At 42.6% G+C, this 19,278-nt stretch overlaps 1 protein-coding gene across 3 annotated transcripts in view; it reads left to right on the top strand.

Moving 5' to 3' along the window:
- Pld1 (phospholipase D1) overlaps positions 1–19,278 on the top strand; it is a 148,571-nt gene that overhangs the window by 45,284 nt on the left and 84,009 nt on the right. For all 3 annotated transcript variants that reach the window (XM_048347117.1, XM_048347116.1, XM_048347118.1), the window contains 5 exons: positions 10,817–10,993; positions 11,183–11,310; positions 12,469–12,614; positions 12,816–12,924; positions 14,332–14,397. In XM_048347117.1, coding sequence (XP_048203074.1) covers positions 10,834–10,993; positions 11,183–11,310; positions 12,469–12,614; positions 12,816–12,924; positions 14,332–14,397 — 609 coding nt within the window. In that variant the 5' untranslated portion in view covers positions 10,817–10,833. The remainder of the gene's footprint in view (positions 1–10,816; positions 10,994–11,182; positions 11,311–12,468; positions 12,615–12,815; positions 12,925–14,331; positions 14,398–19,278) is intronic.

The following is a 19,278-nucleotide window of genomic DNA, read 5'->3' on the forward strand; positions in this document are numbered from 1 at the left end:
CTGTGGCTTGAACTCAAAGCCTCAGGGTTGTCCTACGGTTTTTGTGTTTTCCTTCAAGGCTAGCGCTCCACCACTTGAGCTGTGCTTCGGACTCTTTTGCTGATTCCTTGCAGATGAGACTCACGGACTTTCCCTTTCAAACTGGCCTCAAACCATGATCCTCAGATGTCAGCCTCCTGAGTAGTTAGGATTAGGGCACGAGTCATCCTTGCCTGGCCACTGGCTTCTCTAATGAGAAGATTGTGTTCTCAGATCTTACCAAAGATCTGCCACCAACTGCGCAGGTTGCACAGGGGCATTAAATTGAAATGTATGCCCCCATCCCCAAACAAAACCAGAAATAGTACCCATCCATTGAGTCGCTCACATCCTCCTTTAATATTTCTTCTCAAGAAATACTAAAGATCTGAGGTGGGCCATGTCAAATTTCCTTCAGAGATGGCAAGGAGCTTCCAGTGCTGTCTGGGTAGAAAGAATTGGGCGACATGTCCAGACTCAGAGAGGCAAATGGACTGTGGTCACAGGTGTTTGTAGACCACGCAGGGAACAGGAGACTCTGGACACCAGTTCAAGTTCTGGTCTTTCTGGGTTCCCAAAGAGCCCACAGCTCAGTGATAGCCAAAGAGGTATGGATAGACACCATGGGTTTAGTGAAACCTTTGCATTTGTGCAACAAGGATTATCATTGAGACCATGCTTTAATTTTCCTTTTCATCTGACTGGACGGTTGGTGCTGGTGGCTGGCGAGGCTCTCCCAGGCAGGAACCATGGTTGACAGCCCTGTTTCTAATACTGATCATGCCTGGTGGTTCCAGGTGTGCTGGTGCTGTGTCAGAAGCAAGCTGGGTACCAATGCCTCATGCCTGTCATCCTAGCTAGTCAGGAAGCTGAGATGTGAGGATCTAGGTTTGAAGCCAGCCTGGGTAGAAAAGTCCATGAGACTATTATCTCTAATTAACCACCAGAAAACTGGAAGTGGTGCTGTGGTTCAAATGGTAGAGCAAAAGTGCCAAGTGAGAACACCAGGCCTTGAGTTCGTGTGTGCGTGCGTGTGTGTGTGTGTGTGTGTGTGTGTGTGTGTGTGAGAGAGAGAGAGAGAGAGAGAGAGAGAGAGAGAGATTAGAAATGTTGAAGTTAAAACTTTTGAATCTTGACAGTTCCTTGATCAGAAATGTTCTGGCCAAAAGTTACCTTGAATTCTATAAAGATTTTGTTGTTGTCTGTCATGGGGCTAGAATTCTGGGCCTGCGCACTGTCCCTACTGCTTTTGTCCAAGGCTAGCGCTCTACCACTTTGAGCCACAGCACCACTTCCGGTTAGAGATTAGAGTCTCAGGGACTTTCCTGACCAGGCTGGCTTCCAAACTAGATCTTCAGATCTCAGCCTCCTGAGTTGCTTGGAGGACAGGTCTGAGCCATTAGCACCTAGCTTATAAAGAATTTTAATTCTTTAAAATTTTTCCTTTGACATTTCAATACAAATGAGCCTTTCTTTGGGGGAAATGTTTGTTCTCTCATAGATGCCTTACTCAGTGAGTCATCAGTGAGAAAAATGCTTATCTCACTTTGCTTAGCACATTTTACTGATCAGAATCAACTACCTTCCCATAGTTCCAGTACAATAAGCAACTTCTCCTTCCCTAAACATTGACTGCTCATAATGAATTGGAGGATACTTTTCCCCTTTGGTGCTTTGGTTCAAGGCCCTTTGGTCTTGAACTTAAGGTCTCTAGCTCTCCCTTGCCTTCTTTTTTCTCAAGGCTGGTGCTCTATCACTTGAGCCACAGTAGTACTTTAGCTTTTTGCTGGTTAATTGGAGATTAATGTCTCACAAACTTTTCTGCTCTGATTGGCTTCAAACCTCCACCCTAAGCCTCCTGAGTAGCTAGGATTACAGTTAGGAACCACTAGTGCCCGGCTTAATTTCTCTCTTTCTTGAACTCAGAACCTGGGTGCTGTCTCTGAGCTGCTTTTGCTCAAGTCTAGCGCTGGACCAATTGAGCCACAGCAACACTTCCAGCTTTTTCTGAGTAGTTTTTCATTGGAGATAAGTGTCTCATGGATATTCCTGCCTAGGCTGGCTTTGAAGTATGATCCTCAGAGTTCAATCTCCTGAGTAGATAGGATTACAGGCATGAGCCACCAGTGTCCAGCTTAATTTCTTTTTGGAAGGAATTTTCCTATAGGATATATGTGTGTGTGTGTTAACACACACACACACACACACACACACATGCTTATTTTGAGAAAGAGGACTTACTATGTAGCCCAGGCTAGCCTCAAAGTCCTGATCTTCCTTTCTTAGCCTCCTGAGGGCAGAGATTATAGTCTTGCACCACTACTCTTGTCTTCCCTTAAGATTCTTATTGATGAGAGTCAAGCCACTTCCTGACACAGTAAATTCCTACATTTTCTTTCCAAATACATGCGTTTGTACTTGCATTGGACTAACAGTTGCAACAAGAGGCTTGGAATTGTTACCCATATTCCTCTGGCCTTTGTGGTTTATGGTATAATTATATCAGTTGGAGAGATGGTTTTTTCCAATATTTTCTTATGCTGAGAAAGGATATTTTCTTATTTAATGTACAGAGATATCTAAATGTTGGGAAAGTGTTGGGCCCCTGTAATCCCAGCCCCACAGTAGACAAAGTTAGTAAGATTTTCAGGAAAAACTTGTGAATCAAGAAATGACCTCCGGGGCTGGGGATATAGCCTAGTGGCAAGAGTGCCTGCCTCGGATACACGAGGCCCTAGGTTCGATTCCCCAGCACCACATATATAGAGAACGGCCAGAAGCGGCGCTGTGGCTCAAGTGGCAGAGTGCTAGCCTTGAGCGGGAAGAAGCCAGGGACAGTGCTCAGGCCCTGAGTCCAAGGCCCAGGACTGGCCAAAAAAAAAAAAAAAAGAGAAAGAAATGACCTCCGGGCTAAGACATGAGTTCTATCCTAACACAGGAAACAGCTGTTGGGATGTTGACCCCCTCTGGAAGCCATGACATCCCACGAGACTGGCTGGTGTCTCTGTGTTGTGTAGCTGTCCTGCTTATGTGGGTCAGTATTAAAACCAGCTCTGAGGGGCCATTACGAATGCTAATACTGTATAGTACCAGGTGCGCTACACCCAATGCAAAGATTATGGAAATTTCAAGGACCATGCCAGCATCTTGCTTTATGGCACAGTAGATTTGTATTTGCTTTAACTAGGGAAAAGAGAGAACAAGGCCTTGGCGCCCCACATCTGCAGGCAAGAGGAGTCCACATTCCATAGCATCGTCGTGTCCAGTCTGGACACTTCTGGGAGAAAAGTCAAATGGAAGGCCTGATATGAAGCTGAGGCAGAAGGAGACAAAGCCGGAAGCCCCCTGGGCTCTGAGCTCCTGAGATCAGGCTGAGCTCTGGGCCAGCAGTGTTTGGAGTCCAACTTTGTCTCTTAGAACCACAGATAGAAGAACACGTGTGGGGCGGGAAGGGGGGGGCGGGGGGGGAGGAAGGATCTCTGCTTCAGTGTAATTCTTGGTTTAGGTACAATGGGAAGACAGAGGCAGAGGCCTCCTGACTCCCAGAGTCCCATTCTCAAGGGGATACAATGTCTGGATGCTTTAGAATTATTCCTGAGTTGCCCCGGGCAGAAGCCAGGCATAGGAGTTTCCATGGCAGTTCCCTGGGGTGCTTGCAGTGGCTTTGTCATCCTCAGCCTAGTTTGCTTCCTTGAGGGTCCTTCCTCTCAGCGCCTGCGTGTGAGAGCATCTGCACCTCTCTGGGGCCCATACTGCAGCCTCCAGGTTTCTCTGTGGACAGCTAGCTGATGATGTCACGTCAGAACACATTTGCCAGGCAGCTGGCGGGTTGTCTGGGTGAATGACCCTGGCGTAACCTTCCTTTCCCAGGAGCATCCTGTGTCTCATAGGCACGGGTGTATCTGTTGCTCTATGCACAACATCCACGGGCCACTAAAAATACATACAAAATGCTACACATGCGCAAATGTCCTCTCCCTCCCCCACTTCTTGGTGTTTCAGGTTTGATCAAAGTCACAAAGGTTACTCAACTCTGTAGGGAGCAGGTGCTACCATAATGCAAACATGCAGGTATACAGGTGGGAGGAATGGCATTGGCAGTAGGGAGAGCTGGGGCTCAGGCCAGGAAGACCCCAGGAGACCCCAGCGAGACCCCAGGGAGAAGGAAGGGTGACCAACTCTGACTGTCTGTCTCCAACTGGGTTTGCAAGGGAAGGGTGACTGCTTTCTCCACCATTACTGTGGTATGGTCCAGAAAACACAGGACTGACTGAACCAGAGAGCCTGGTTCTTAGAGATGACCAGCCAAAAAGCAGCAATAGATGCTCTGTTAGTGTGGGATACTAAGTAGAGATGGGAGGCTGACTGCCCTACCATGTCAGCCCCAAAGAATATGGAAATGAAAGAATCTCATCTAGGATCTTTTTGTAGTGTTCTTTCTCACTCACTCTCCCTTTCCCTGTTTCCCTACCTCCTCCCTCTGTCTGTCTGTCTGTCTGTCTGTCTGTTGTCTCTCATGTGTGCCTGTCCTGGGGCTTGAACTCAGGGCCTGGGCACTGTCCTTTAGCTTTTGTGCTGAAGGCTAGTGTTCTACCACTTGAGCCACAGCTCCACTTCTGGCTTTTTTGGTAGTTAATTGGAGATAAGAGTCTCGCAGGCCTTCCTGCCTGGGCTGGCTTCTGTGGCCTGAGATCTCGGCTTCAATTACAAGCATGAGCCACTGATATACAGCTCACATTTATAATTTTTGTACCTCAGAGAACATCAAGTCTGCTTTAGGTAATAATTTCCATATGATGTGTTTGAGAGGTCCTATGATCTTGTTCTTACCAATTAGTTTCAATAGGAAAACTAAAAAACAATTCTCATGAACCAGTTTGGTTTAAAATGATGCAATTGGGGGCTGGGAATATGGCCTAGTGGCAAGAATGCTTGCCTCGTATACATGAGGCCCTGGGTTCAATTCCTCAGCACCACATATACAGAAAATGGCCAGAAGTGGCGCTGTGGCTCAAGTGGCAGAGTGCTAGCCTTGAGCAAAAAAAAAGCCAGGGACAGTGCTCAGGCCCTGAGTTGACGGCCCAGGACTGGCCCAAAACAAAACAAAACATAAAATGATGTAATTGTAATTCATTGTACATAGATTTTGATATAATTTTTGGCTTAGGAACCATTGTAATTTTTTTGGCGAAATATAAATAATGTGAGAAAACTCTGCATACTATGTAAAAAGGAGACTAGTCTTGATTATCTTCACAAAATGAGCACTAGGTTGTTCTTTTTGTCATGATGACTCATTGTTGCAGGACCTTTAGAAAAAGAGGCTGGACACTGGGGGCTCACCCCTGTAATCCTAGCTACTCAGACAGCTGAAACCTGAGAATCAAAGTTCAAAGCCAGCCTAGGAAGGAAAGTCTATGAGATGCTTATCTCCAATTAACTGGCAAAAAGAAGCTGGACTTAGAAGTGTGGCTCAAGTGGTAGAACACCAGTCATGTGCAAAAAAGCCAAGCAAGAGTGTAAGGCCCTGAGTTCAATCCCTATTACTGGCAGGTGCATACACACACACACACACACACACACACACACACACACACACACACACACTATGGAAAGTAAGGAGTAAGAGTCTCTGTTGAGTACCCCCCACCCCCACTCCCAGTGTCACCACTGGCTTGATAATCAGCTGGACTTTGGAGTCAGATACCCAAGGGTTACAGCCACATTTCCCAGCCATGGGGCCCTGGGCATGTTTCCTATCTTCTCAAAGCTTCTCTTCCAAAATGGCTAACCATAATTCCTACTCAGTACAGAAGGCTCTTGTGAGGCCTCAATGTGATCGCAAAATCAACCCGTTTGTACAGTACCTGGCCTGCAGCACATGGTTAGTAAACACTAGCTAATGGTAACATTTGCTTTAGTACCAATAATTATAGTTAATTGTTAATAACATCACCACAATTGTTTTGGCTCAGGGAAGAGTCATGGTTGTTTTTTTTAATTATCTGTGAAGGAAAATATCTCCATCCCTTTGCTTTTCTACCAATCTTGCTGAAAATTGACATCCCAAGAAAATGCTTATTTCTCTGATCTCATCCCTGAATAATGGGGGAGCATTAGATATTCCTTGCAGAGATTTTTAACTCTAGCACAGGAAACTTGAAGACCAACATGATTCGATTTTACTTCCTGGTTCTATCTGCAAACAGAAATAAAACACAGCTGCTTTAATCTCTCCCTGGCCACTGTCTCTTCTTGGTTCCTAAAGAGATAACGATCTGACAGTATGGTTTCATCAGGAGGGAATGAAACTAATTATGTTATCAAAAGTGTAAACATTGAAGGCCTTATCCCTGCTGGTTAACCCTGTACCACCCTTTTGTCAACTGCTTGTCATCCCCCACCATCATTTTATATGAAACTCTACTTGATTTATGAGTAAAGATTTGACAACCAAGGAATGCACATGGTCTTACAACTTGATATTTAAGAGTGGTATCAACAGAATAATTGTTGGATAAAAATTTAGAGTCAAGGAAAGTAGAGATGGAGAAATGACTTGATCCATTTTTTGTGGTTTGGTAGGTAAGTCTTCACAATTCTACAAATCAACCTGGTGACCTTCTGGGTCTCCGGAAATTCCATTGACGTTCCCTGACCAATTATGAAAACTGAGGAAGCTGCTGGGTGGTGTTATTTCCATCATTGTCATGAATGTGAGAGTAAAGTAGAAGGGACCAGATGTTGCTTATTGCTGCAGAGTATTAGCATTTATAAAAGATTACCTTAAGTTTGTATACTCATATAAAACTTAATCAATACCTGTGAACCCCTATAGCAAAGTTGGTAAGATTTTAGAGCCAGTCAGCTCCATACACAGTGAATGACATTGCAGAAATTACTCAACTAAGTCATCACAGTAAAACTATCTCTGAGGTAGATATTGCTCTTACTCTGTAAGAGTATTAAATAAGCATGCCTGAAATTGCAGCTAATCAAGAGGTAGGGCAAGGAAGATCAAGTTTGATACCAACTGAGGAAAAGATAGTCAGATCCCATCTCTAAAAGAGCCATGTGTAAGCCAGTGCCAGTAGCTCACGCCTATAATCCTAACTATTCAGGAGGCTGAGCTCTGAGAATCCTGGTTCAAAGCTAGTCCAATTAGGAAAGTGTAAGACTCTTATCTCCAATTAACTACTAAAAAATGTTGGAAATGGAGCGGTGGCTTTAAGTAGTAGAGCACTAGTCTTGAGCACAAAAGCTCAAGGACAGAACCCAGGCCGTAAGTTCAAGCCTCAGGACCAGCATCGAGATAAAAACAAAACCCCCAAACAAACAAGCAAATAAAAAAGAGCTCTGTGGTGTGTGTGTGTATGTGTGTGTGTGTGCCTCAAGTGGTAGAACACTTGCCTAACATTCATGAGTTCCTGGGTTGAATCACCAGTATCTATGTCTCTCTGTCTCTGTGTCTCTCTCTGTCTCTGTCTCTCTGTCTCTATCTGTATCTCGCTGTCTCTGTCTGTCTCTCTCTCTGTGTCTCTGTGTGTATGTCTCTCTCTCTCTCTCTGGGATAGGCAGATTGTCTGTGGCTCACATCTGTAGTCCTAGCTACTCAGAAGGCTGAGATCTGAAAATGTAGGTTCAAAGCCAGTCCAAGTGGAGAAATCCATAAGATTCTTATCTCCAATTAACCAGCAAAAAGCCAGAAGAGGAGGTGTGGCTCAAAGTGCTAGAGCACCAGCCTTGAGCAAAAGAGCCAAGAGAGAGTGAAGCCTTGAATTCAAGCCCTAGTACTGACACCCAAATAAAGAGAATTAAACAGCATAATTCATAGCATAAAAAAGTGCTTGATGAATGCTAAGTGGCTGGTATCATGTAAGTTCTTTTCATTTCTATTTTCTTGGCTCACTGCTCTTTACATTCGCAACATGTTCTACCTAAAATAAGATATTTGTTTTAGCTTGATTCAGTAGCTAGTATTTATCCCAAGTGCAGATTAATCTTCATGTATCTCAAGCCTAACATGCATTTGTAACCTGCTGCTTTGTCTAAGAGGAAGGCCATTTGGAATAACCTTTGTTTCTCTTCTTTGTGCTGAGAAAGTTGGCTAGGTTAACTATTACATCTATTTAATCAATTAAAAATACTTTAAATCTTAAAAATTAGTCATTAGTCATTATGTTTCCAGTTTGCTTTTCCTTATCTCATTTCCTCTAAACTTTTCATTACCTTGAATTTTAAATAAAGCAAACTTTGGCTCTCAGTTGCCATCTAACAAGTATCTCTTTGTTGAGTGATAAGAAAAGGAAATACAGAAATACTTTAATTATGGTCAGATAATGGCTTCTTAGGAGGGGGCTAACCAAGCCTAATTAAATGATTAGTTAAGAAAACATTCTGCTACCCACGCCTTATTCAATTGCAAAACTACTGAGATTAATTTTTTGAGATCGAAGAAGGCTAAATGAAGATAAATGAAGCTAGAAAACAATCTGCACAGGTATCTGGCATCTTTTAACTACCATCAGGATTTTATCATTAAAGGGACCTAGAAATGAAATGACTCTATTTTCTTAATTCATTAGTGAAGAAACAAAGACCGTAAGCTTTGGAGTGACTTTGTCTAGTCCATACTGAGCTGAAAAATTCATTTCTAGATCTCTCCATTGCATTAATACTTTCTTCTATTTCACACCACATTCATGTCTGAGAAGAAAACAAAATAATAGCAACAATAAAAATCACATAGCAAGATAGAGACTGCTTAAGAATATTGTCTTTGTGGTCAATGAAAAAGGGGTTCAAATCCCTGCTCTATCATTTGCCAGTTATGTGGCCTGGGACAGACTGTCCAAAGCACTGATTGGTCAAGATACCTTGTGTCTCTGTGCCTCACTTTCCTTATCTACAAGGAAAGGATAGTCATCTGGCCATCTTCAGAAGAGAAAAAGTAAACTTGATAGATCTGTTACTCATGCTCAGTGTAATGATTTATATAAAGGATTTTCATTAGCCTGGTACAAACTAAGCAATGCACACCCATTAACAATTGTAATACAAATTACAAGGGGGAGAGGTAGTTGAAGGGAACATATAGACAAAGTTAGTCCTCTGTTTTGCTAATATAGTCTACAAATTTAGCTTTGTGTTTCTTTATAGAAAACAGGAGATAAGAAACATAATTGCTTACACATTTCATGGGAAACTTAGATTTATTAAGTCCAGATATCTGGCTAAGCCAGATGAAATATGGCTAAACTACACTTCAGCGTGTGTGTGCGCACACGCTTGTGTGTGTGCGTGCATGCGTGTAAACACACATGCGCATGCCAGTCCTAGAGTTTGAATTCAGGACCTCTCACTCTTTCTTAGCTCTTTTGGTCAATGCTGGTGCTCTACCACTTGAACCATACCTCCACTTCCAGCTTTTTGCTGGTTAACTGATGATAAGGAGTCTCATGGACTTTCCTGCCTGGCCTGAGCTTGGAACTGAGATCTTCAGATGTCTGCCTCCTGAGTAGCTAGGATTATAGGTGTGAGCCATTTCACCTCACCCTTGAACTTCAAGACAAGGTTTCTTTCTCCAGATGCAGTGGTGTGTTGGTTTAAGACTTGCTGAGTTTATAATGTTGACTGCTCAGCTTTGCCTCATCTCTTGGTAGCATTCCTACATGGCCACTCACTTTTTTGTTACTGCTACCAGAAACTCCACTAATCATCTGCCCCTGAATACATTCCATTTTCAGGATACCCATGACATTGAGTGAGGCCAGGGATGAACTTGGGGTTCTAGCTCTGGTCCCCTCACCCCTAGCAGGTACTCTCTTATCATAGCCTCGTTTATCTTTATGTTTCCATTTTATACACCTTCCCACCATGCAAACAGGGCTGGTGCTCGCTATGTGTTTGTCATAGACTGTAACAATGAGCCAGGGAAGAGGGGCAGGGCAGAAAGCCCTTCCAACTTCCGGCCTAACTGTAACAGAGATGATTTCTACATCAGTCAATAAAGACTTCATCCAACTCCAACGACAGGGCTCAAAGTCGAAATCTCAGTATATGAAATGAAAAACAAAATCTATAGGAACTCTCCTTCCCTAGGTATTGGTGTGCAACGACTCATGTTATTAAATGTCAGAATGAAATAGAACCAGTTCCCTTGAAAAAAGGATAGAAGCATAATTCTAGCACCTCAAGTATGAATGGGAATAGGTATATTATTCAATCTCCTTTCAAGACACATACAGAATCAAAGTCATGGCCCAGATCTCGTATCTCAAAGGTGTGATAGGCTCTACTTGAGATATCACCTACAGACAAAAATGTAGACAGACAGACAATGCTATTGTGAAAATATTTGCAAAACTGAAGTTTCCTTAGGAAGTATTGCCAATTGCTTATTTTCCATGTATTATACCTTTGCATGAATTTTTAATGTGCTTATTACAGTGGAAACATAGTATTTCTTTGTATCAACATCTCTAAATTGATCTACCTTGTCTTTTGTTTATTCAAGTTTATAAAATTGGATGAGAGAAATGTTGGCAATACTGGCACTGCCTTTTCTTTTCCTTTTTGGTTATGATGAAGTGTTCTGTTCCATTTTAATTCACTGACTAGGAATCCTTTCGATGAAAGGCAGGAAAATCAATGGGAAGATTGTTTGGGGCTAACTGGCGATTACATGGAGCTTCTTGACTTGCTTCTACATGTTCTCGTTCAGCCTGGATTCAATTTGTGTGAAAGGTTTTACGTGATCAGAATCTAAGTCTGTTGTGACTGTGTTCTTTCCTTCCAGCCCTGCCTCAACTTAAAATGTCGCTGAAAAACGAGCCCAGGGTAAATACCTCTGCTCTGCAGAAGATTGCAGCCGACATGAGCAACCTGATAGAGCATCTGGACACTCGGGAGCTCCATTTTGAAGGGGAGGAGGTGGAGTACGATGCATCTCCTAGTGATCCCAAGACTCAGGAAGGTAAAGGCGATCGGATGAGGGGCTAGAGAAAGTTTTCACAATTTGCAATTCCAAGCAATCCTGTCTTCCGTGGGCTGAGTCTCTTAAGAGGCTTACTGGTTCAACAATTAAGATGTGTAAAGGGTGCCCATATGGGCTCAGTCAACCATCCTGCATCGGAATAAATGAATTTGCTGATTTCTTTTTCAGAGTGCATCCCTTTCTCTGCTGTTTATAACACTCAAGGATTTAAGGAGCCGAACATACAGACCTATCTCACTGGCTGTCCAATCAAAGCCCAAGTCTTAGAAGTGGAGCGATTCACGTCTACCTCGAGGGTCAGAATGCCTATGGCTGCACTTTTTAATCTTGTATCCAAATACTTGAATTATATATTTATTACATAATCTCTAGTGTTGTCTTTGGTGTTCTTATAATTTCGTCAATTCCAAGTCCTCATCATCTCATCATCTCTCAAGATGTTGCTTCCTTCTCATTTTGTTTTCATTTTTATGTCTGCCTCCACCTGTTTCCCCTGTTCCTTCCTCCTTTCTTTTGTGTGAGTGCTGAGACTTGAACTCATGCTTTCTCAGCTTGTGTACTTGCCTAGTACGCCCAGCTTTTTGCTAGGCATTTGGGAGACAGAGTTTTGTGGACTTTACTGCCTGGCTTGGCTTCAAATTGTATGGCTAGAATTATAGATATGAGTCATGGGCTCCTGTCTCTTCCCTCTTTTTTTTTTTTTTTTTTTTGGCCAGTCCTGGGCCTTGGACTCAGGGCCCGAGCACCGTCCCTGGCTTCTTCCCGCTCAAGGCTAGCACTCTGCCACTTGAGCCACAGCGCCGCTTCTGGCCGTTTTCTGTATATGTGGTGCTGGGGAATCGAACCTAGGGCCTCGTGTATCCGAGGCAGGCACTCTTGCCACTAGGCTATATCCCCAGCCCCCTCTTCCCTCTTTTTGAACATTGCACCTTTTTTCTTCTTTTGTGTCAGTCCTTGGGCTTGAACCCAGGGCCTGGGTGCTGTACAGTAGCTTTTTCTGGTGCTCTAGCTCTTGAGCCATAGTTGCACTTCTGGCTTTTTTGCTGGTTACTAAGAGATAAAAGTCTCATAGACTTTCCTGCCTGAGCTAGCTTCACACCATAATCCTCAGATCTCAGCTTCCTGAATAGCTAAGATTACAAGTGTGAGTCAGCAGTGCAAGATTTGGGATTTTTTTTTCTAGTTCTGGGACTTGAACTCAGGGCCTGGGTACCATCCCTGAGCTTTTTTGCTCAAGACTAGCACTTTACCACTTGAGCTACAGCACCACTTCTGGCTGTTTTTGTTTATATGGTACTAAGGAATCAAACCCAGGGCTTCATGAATGCTAGGCAAGCACTCTATCACTAAGCCACATTTCCATCCCCGGGATATATATATATATATATATATATATATATATATATATATATATATTAATCTAGTTTACCAACTGTTCTTATCTATTACTGTAGGTACCTAGCATCAATTTGTACACTATTGAATTAACACATGGGGAGTTTAAATGGCAAGTGAAGAGGAAATTCAAACACTTCCAAGAATTTCACCGGGAGCTGCTCAAGTACAAAGCCTTTATCCGAATCCCTATTCCCACCCGAAGGTAATGGCTTCCAGATTAATGTAAAGTTATCTGAGAACACACAATGATGAAGAGTGCATATCATATGTTGGACAACTAATCTATGGTTGAGAGTATTTCCAATTAAATAGCTCTTTTCAACATGATGCCATGAACGTGTTAATCAAAGAACCATCTAATAGATGTTTTCATTGTATGTTTGTGTGTGTGTGTGTGTGTCAGGCACACTTTCAGAAGACAGAATGTCAAAGGGGAGAGGCCTCATGAGATGCCTAGTCTGCCTCGTTCATCAGAAAATGGAATCCGGGAAGAACATTTCTTTAGCAGAAGGGTAAGTCCTTTCCTTCTCCTGGGTTTTGGTTTGTTGTAGTCCCCCCTACCCCCACCCCCTCCCAATTGTGGGGTTTGATATCAAGGCCTCCTGCTTGTTAAGCTGGAATCCTTCCACTTGTGCCAAACCTCCAGCCCAGATTTTTGCGTTATTTTGTGTGGTAGGAGACTAGTGAACTATTCTGCCTAGGATGGCTTCAAACTGCAGGCCTCCAGGTCTTAGCCTCCTGACTAGTGAGGATGACCAGAACAAGCCACTTGTGCCAGGCATTTTTTTAATATATAAGTATTTTTTAATCAATTCTATTCTGTTATCTGAACTTTTTATACTCCAGAGGGAATATTTTATTTCCTCTTTGGGGTTGTCATCTTATTTAAAATGTGGATTAAATATTTCCCAAGATACCTAGATATTGAGAAGAGTTCATGGTGTGTGTGGGTGAAAGGTCTAGTATGTTATTTGTGCAGCAGGATTTACCCATGTAAAATTAGTTTGGGCTTGCTATGGGTACATATATGAATATACCTATGTGAGTATACATATATGTGTACATATATGAGGCCAGCTGAAGATGGTGTGGCAGTCACCCCTTTGTGACTACAGGTGACTGACATGTGGTACCTCATTGCCGCATCCTGTAATTTCCAACACACACACACACACACACACACACACACACACACACACACACACGGTGGAAGGGGGAGATCTTCAGAGAAAAAGAAGACTTTCTAGTGAGTTGAACCCTGATATCAAATGTTAAGGTAGGGGTGTGTGTGTGTGTGTGTGTGTGTGTGTGTGTATGTATGTGTGTGTGTGTTCCAGTACTTACCTGGCACTGGTACGTGAACTGGGGGCCCTGAACTATTTCCTTTGGCTCAAGTCTGGTGCTCTACCACTTAAGCCATGCTTCCATTTTTGCCTTTTTACTGGTTCATTGAAGATAAGAGTTTTCAGATTTGTTTGCTTGAGCTGACTCTGATCCTCGATTCTCAGAGAAGTTAGGATTACAGATGTGAGCCACTGGTACCTGACTCCCTCATTTTTTTTTTCTCCTTCAAATGCATTTTAAAGTTGTGATATGTACTCTAGTGAATTGAATGCTAAGATTGTAAACATATGGGTTTGGAGTAAAATGCCTTAAAACTCCTTGCTATTGGGAAAGCCCCATTCTAATGGTCACAAAGGAGTAAAGGCAAGTAGTTCAAGACTTATAAGCAATGTGTAGAAAACTCAGCATGTTGGGAGTTAAGCAGCAGGAAGAGATTTCTGTGATTATTCAAGGTACCTTAGGAGTACTGGATAACTTGGGAAGGTTAGATAAGTTAATGTTCTCCTTATTGTTACTGTTTACATTTCTCTACATCCATGATCATATTTATTCTGTCTAACATATTTCCATTGCAGAAACAACTGGAAGATTATTTGACAAAAATACTGAAAATGCCCATGTATAGAAACTATCACGCCACAGTAAGTACTGTTCAATGACTTGAAAGTCACTCACAAAAGTCAAATGTGAGCCAGAGTTTATTACCAGAAGTATTTTTTTTCTTTTTCCATTCTTTCTTTGTGTTTTTTTGTTTTTTCTGGCCCTGGTGCTTGAACACAGAGCCTAAGTGTTCTCTCTGAGATGTTTTGCTTAAGACCAGTACTCTACCACGTGAGCCACAGCTCCACTTCTGGATTTTTTGGTGCTTAGTATGAGATAAGATTCTCGTACAGTTTCCTGCCTGAGCTGGTTTTGAACTGTGATCCTCAAATCCCAGCCTCCTGAGTAGCTAGGATACAGGAGTGAGGCACCAGCATCCAGCCAGAAGTATTTTTATGCATGTCTATGTGCCTCTTTGAATTAAAAAAATAATTTATTTGACTAGAATGTAGACTTTGTAGTGACAAAAGCTTGAGATGAACTTGAAATGCAATTGAAGGCTAGATTTTGATTCTGGAAATTAACCCCCATTCTCCTCTCAGAATTCTAGAATGACAGTCAATGTCCTTTTAAGCTGCAAAGGAAAAGTGAGTATTAAGTGTTGGAAACCATGATGACTGAATTGAATACTCCAAGATTATACAGAATGTACTTCATCCATTCAGATTAGCCTGATTAGTTTTTCATGCGAAATTGAGAAGCCTGGAAGACCTAGAGAAAGAAAAAAACTTAAGAAATCCAAGGAAAGAGAGAAGGGCAGTGGGATTTAGAAGCAGCCACGGAGATTAGGTTTAGAAGACAGGAAATCAGCAGGAGGGAGGGAGTAGGTGGGCTTGACAGCATCAGGAAACACAGAGCTCAGTCCCCGGAAGCAGGAGGCTTTGAAGATGGCGTCCTTTTTCTGTTGTTATTTTTGTTTTGTTTTTCTGCTGGCTTTGGGGTTTGAACTCAAGGCCTCATGCTTTCCCTTGGCCTTTTTCCTCAATGCTGGTGCTTTGCCACTTGAACCACACTTCTACTTCCAATGTTTTTGCTGGTTACTTGAAGAGTTTATCAGACTTTTCTGCTTGGGCTAGCTTTGAACCATGATCCTCAGACCTCAGCCCCCTGAAGCAGCCAGGATCACAGGTACAAGCTACCAGTGCCTGGCTGAAGATGGGGTGTTTTAAAAGATTATCCAGAAGGTACGTGTGAATGCCTAGGTTATTATATTTCTCCATGTGTATGTAACATGCAGATCGTGTTGCTTGGGGGTGAACATATGTACATGATGCTGACAGAATTTAAGAGTAGGTGCAGTTGTGACCCCGCCTCTGGGCTGGACAATGGCATCCTATGAATATGGGAGCAGGAGAGGAGCGGAGGGAGATTGCCTGGCTTCTCCGGGTCAGTGACAGGAGCTGCCTGCCTGCTGCCTGCTGGCTTGCTATTTGGAAGCAGCCATCTCTGTGGTCATTTACGTACAGCTCACACAGGGCCACCTTCTTTGGCAGCTCGCTCCAGAGCCTGTTGGATGATCAATAGATGGGAATTGCCTCCAGGGCTGTGTGGTAGGGGAAGGTTTTCTTTCCACATTTGGGGTTGCACCAAGGATCTCAGGAGACGGGAGGGGTGTGGTGGTGGGAAGGACTTGGTAGCAGGTGTGGTTGAGATCATTCGATGGACAAGCACCTTCATTTGTTGCTACCCGAAGTGCAGCCTCCAATTTTCCTCTCTGAAGTCACTCAGGGGAAAGCTGTTTGAATTGTATGACTTGTCATACGCAGTAACCTTCCATTTCTCTTACTTTTCTGCCTGCCCCGGGACTATCCTTGTACCATTTCTTTGGGCTTTAGAAAAGTACATGGTGAGTTGAGTCTTATTTTCCTTTGTGCATTATTACAGCTTAGATTCTGATGTTGACTAAAGAAATGTTGACATGTTGAAATGTTGAAATGTTCATTTTAATTACTTTTCCAGTCATAAAAACTTCTTCAAAGTTAAGCCATGTTGTCTTTAGAAATCTCATTTCTGAACATTTCCTTCGGGGAGAAAAACCTCGCTAGCCACTTACTGGGTACATTCTTCTCCTTGTTGCGATGGTTCCCAGCTGAATTCTCCCAAATGATTCAAACATAGGATACAATCTGATGTACAGTAATTGTCTAACATTATTTTTTTCCTTTCATTGTAAATTTAATCTTGCCTTCAGTAATTGTGAGAAATACTTAAAATCCCATCTGCCCAAAGAATATAAGGTTATTTTTACACACACACACACACACACACATACACTATATGTGTATATATATATATATAAACACATATACAAAGCACTGGCTATGTATATATATTCATATATATAAATACATATACAATATATTTGCATGTTTATTTTATATAGTTATCTTTATATGTACATTTATATCATAGTATATAAATATGTAATACAATAATACTACATTATAGTATATGTATACATATATTATAAATTATCATTGTAATTATATAAGTTATAAACTTGGGACATATGTAATTACATAAGATTATTTTTATGTAAAAATTATATTTATATGATAAATTTATACTCTAGATTAGAATTCATAGTATTATTTTACTTAGAACTATAGTTTATAAATTATATAATCAATTATTTAATTAGAATTTATACTATACATGATAACTTTATAAAACGCCAACTTGCCATGCATATTTGAAGCTTATTTAGGTCTTCAGGCAGATTGAATCATGGCTCCCAGGTCAAGGGCAAGAGGCAATGGATAAGCTCTGTCCTTAGCTCGTGGATTCTAGATCTGCATTCATTTGGAGCTTGTGCTTTGACTTTTCAGGTGGTTCATCTCATCAGCAGACAGTGAGAACTAAGAGGCTCTGGTTGGCTTAGGAAAGTCTTGGCTGTAAATAGTGGACTGTATTAAAGACAGGAGAAATATATGCTTTTATGAAATTTGTGCCGTGGGATTTGCCCAAAGGGGATGCATTGAGCTTCAAAGTGCTAGCTGTGTGGTATTCTACATAGGTTTTGAAGTGAGCCACAGTTCTTTCCTCTTCCTTTTATAAGGGAGTGCTCAGCTCTGCACTTAGCCAGCTACCTTTTACTTGAGGATATAAAGCCCTCCTTTGATTCTATTGCCAGTTTTGCTTCTTGTACTTCTGCCAGACAAAACTCCTAGAAGCAGATGAAAGCAGTTCCCATGGGTTGCTGGGAAATCATCCTATTTTCCTTATTTGTAAACAGGAATATACATTTTTCACCTTTTCTGCAGACATAATCATGTAATTAACACCAATGTAGCATAGCAATATTTACTAGACTTGTTCAGTAATGTACCAAAAAACTCAAACAGGAGTTCGTTTTGTGTTCCAAAATTGTACTGGTGCCCCTTGGTTGTAATCTGGAACCCACAAACTGGGCATTTTAATTGCCAACTAGAAAACACTTATCTTCCAGGCAATGAAAGGAAGACCAAGGATCAGTAAATACCCCCCTCCCACCTCCAACCCCATTTTTCCCTTTACTTAAGATTAAAATCTAGACATGGGATAAAATGTACAGCTTTCAAGAAAAAGTTCTAAACTGATGGAATCTTATCTTAATTCTAACTAAATCAGTTAATAGACTCCATGCGTGGGTTCCTTTGTCTCCATTGCGGTGGCTCCCTTGCAGTCTGGAACAAAACATTCACAGATCACTGATGTCACTGGTCTTTGTGTGTGGAATAAACACCTCAGAAAGCGTATGATGTCTAGATTCAAGGTCTGGGGGTCGTCTTGTTTAGCCATTACAGAATTTTAAAAGATAGGTCAGCATTGAAAGCAGAAGAGCAAGGTCTTCGTTTTGTTTTGAAAACAAATGCTGCAGAAGTTGGGAGAGTCTCCAAAGAGAAAGTCCCCAGAAGAATCCAATGGAGATCCCTCAGAGGGAGGGTTTGTTCTCCCTCCCCCTCCCCTCCCCCCCTCACCTCCCCCCTCCCTCTCTCTCTCTGCCAATCTTAGGGCTTGAACTCAGGGTTTGAACTCAGGGCCTGGGCACTGTCCCTGAGCTTTTTTGCTCAAGGCTAGCGCTCTGCCACTTGAGCCACAGCTTCACTTCTGACTTTTTTGGGTAGTTTATTGGAGATTAGAGTCTCATGGACTTTCCTGCCTGGGCCAGCATGGAATGGCTGTCCCCAGATCTGTTTCCAGAGTACCAGTACTACCTGTGCAAGCTGCCCAGTACTTCTCGAGGAGGGCGGGGTTTTGTAGTGCGGGCTCCTCCCACGTCTCCTCCTGGGCTGTGCACTGATTGCTTGATGACTTGGTGCATGTGCACGCTGCCTCTTCTCATTGGTTGAAGGCGAGCCCAGGGAACTATGGGAAGAATTGTTTGAGCAGGAACCCAGAGAATTATGAGAAGAAGAAAAATTTGAGCTATAACCCAGGAAGAAGCATTTGAGCAGGAACCCAGGGCATTATGGGAGGAGGAAGCATCATGATGAGCCACATACTATCCACCTTGTGCAGCTCACAGTACCATTTTCTTTCCCTCAAGTAGGTAAGGAATGAATGATGCAGACATTTCATTCCAGCAGAGGAAAGCTGCAGTGAGCTCATAGGCTGTGTTTAATTAAGTGAGCTGTTAGCTTCTTGGGTCCTGACACCCTAGGTTGGAGTCTCAGTCTCCTGCGTTAGCTGTTTTGCCTGGAAGGCAGGTGTTCTTAGAACACCCATTCTGCCTCCTGAAAGGATAGGTCCAGGCCATCCCAGAGGACCATGCGGAGATAATCACAGGCAGGAGAAGCAGGTTCATAAGGAGGTTTATTAGTGGGGCCATAGTTCCCACAGGAGAGGGAGCTACATAGCGTCTGCACCTTATCCAGGTGGCAGCTTCTCTCTCTCTCTGGGGGTAAAGGGGAAGTCGGTAGGTAGTGAGTAGGAGTGGCTCT

Source organism: Perognathus longimembris, chromosome 5, assembly GCF_023159225.1.
Source record: "Perognathus longimembris pacificus isolate PPM17 chromosome 5, ASM2315922v1, whole genome shotgun sequence".
Classification (NCBI taxonomy): Eukaryota; Metazoa; Chordata; class Mammalia; order Rodentia; family Heteromyidae; genus Perognathus; species Perognathus longimembris.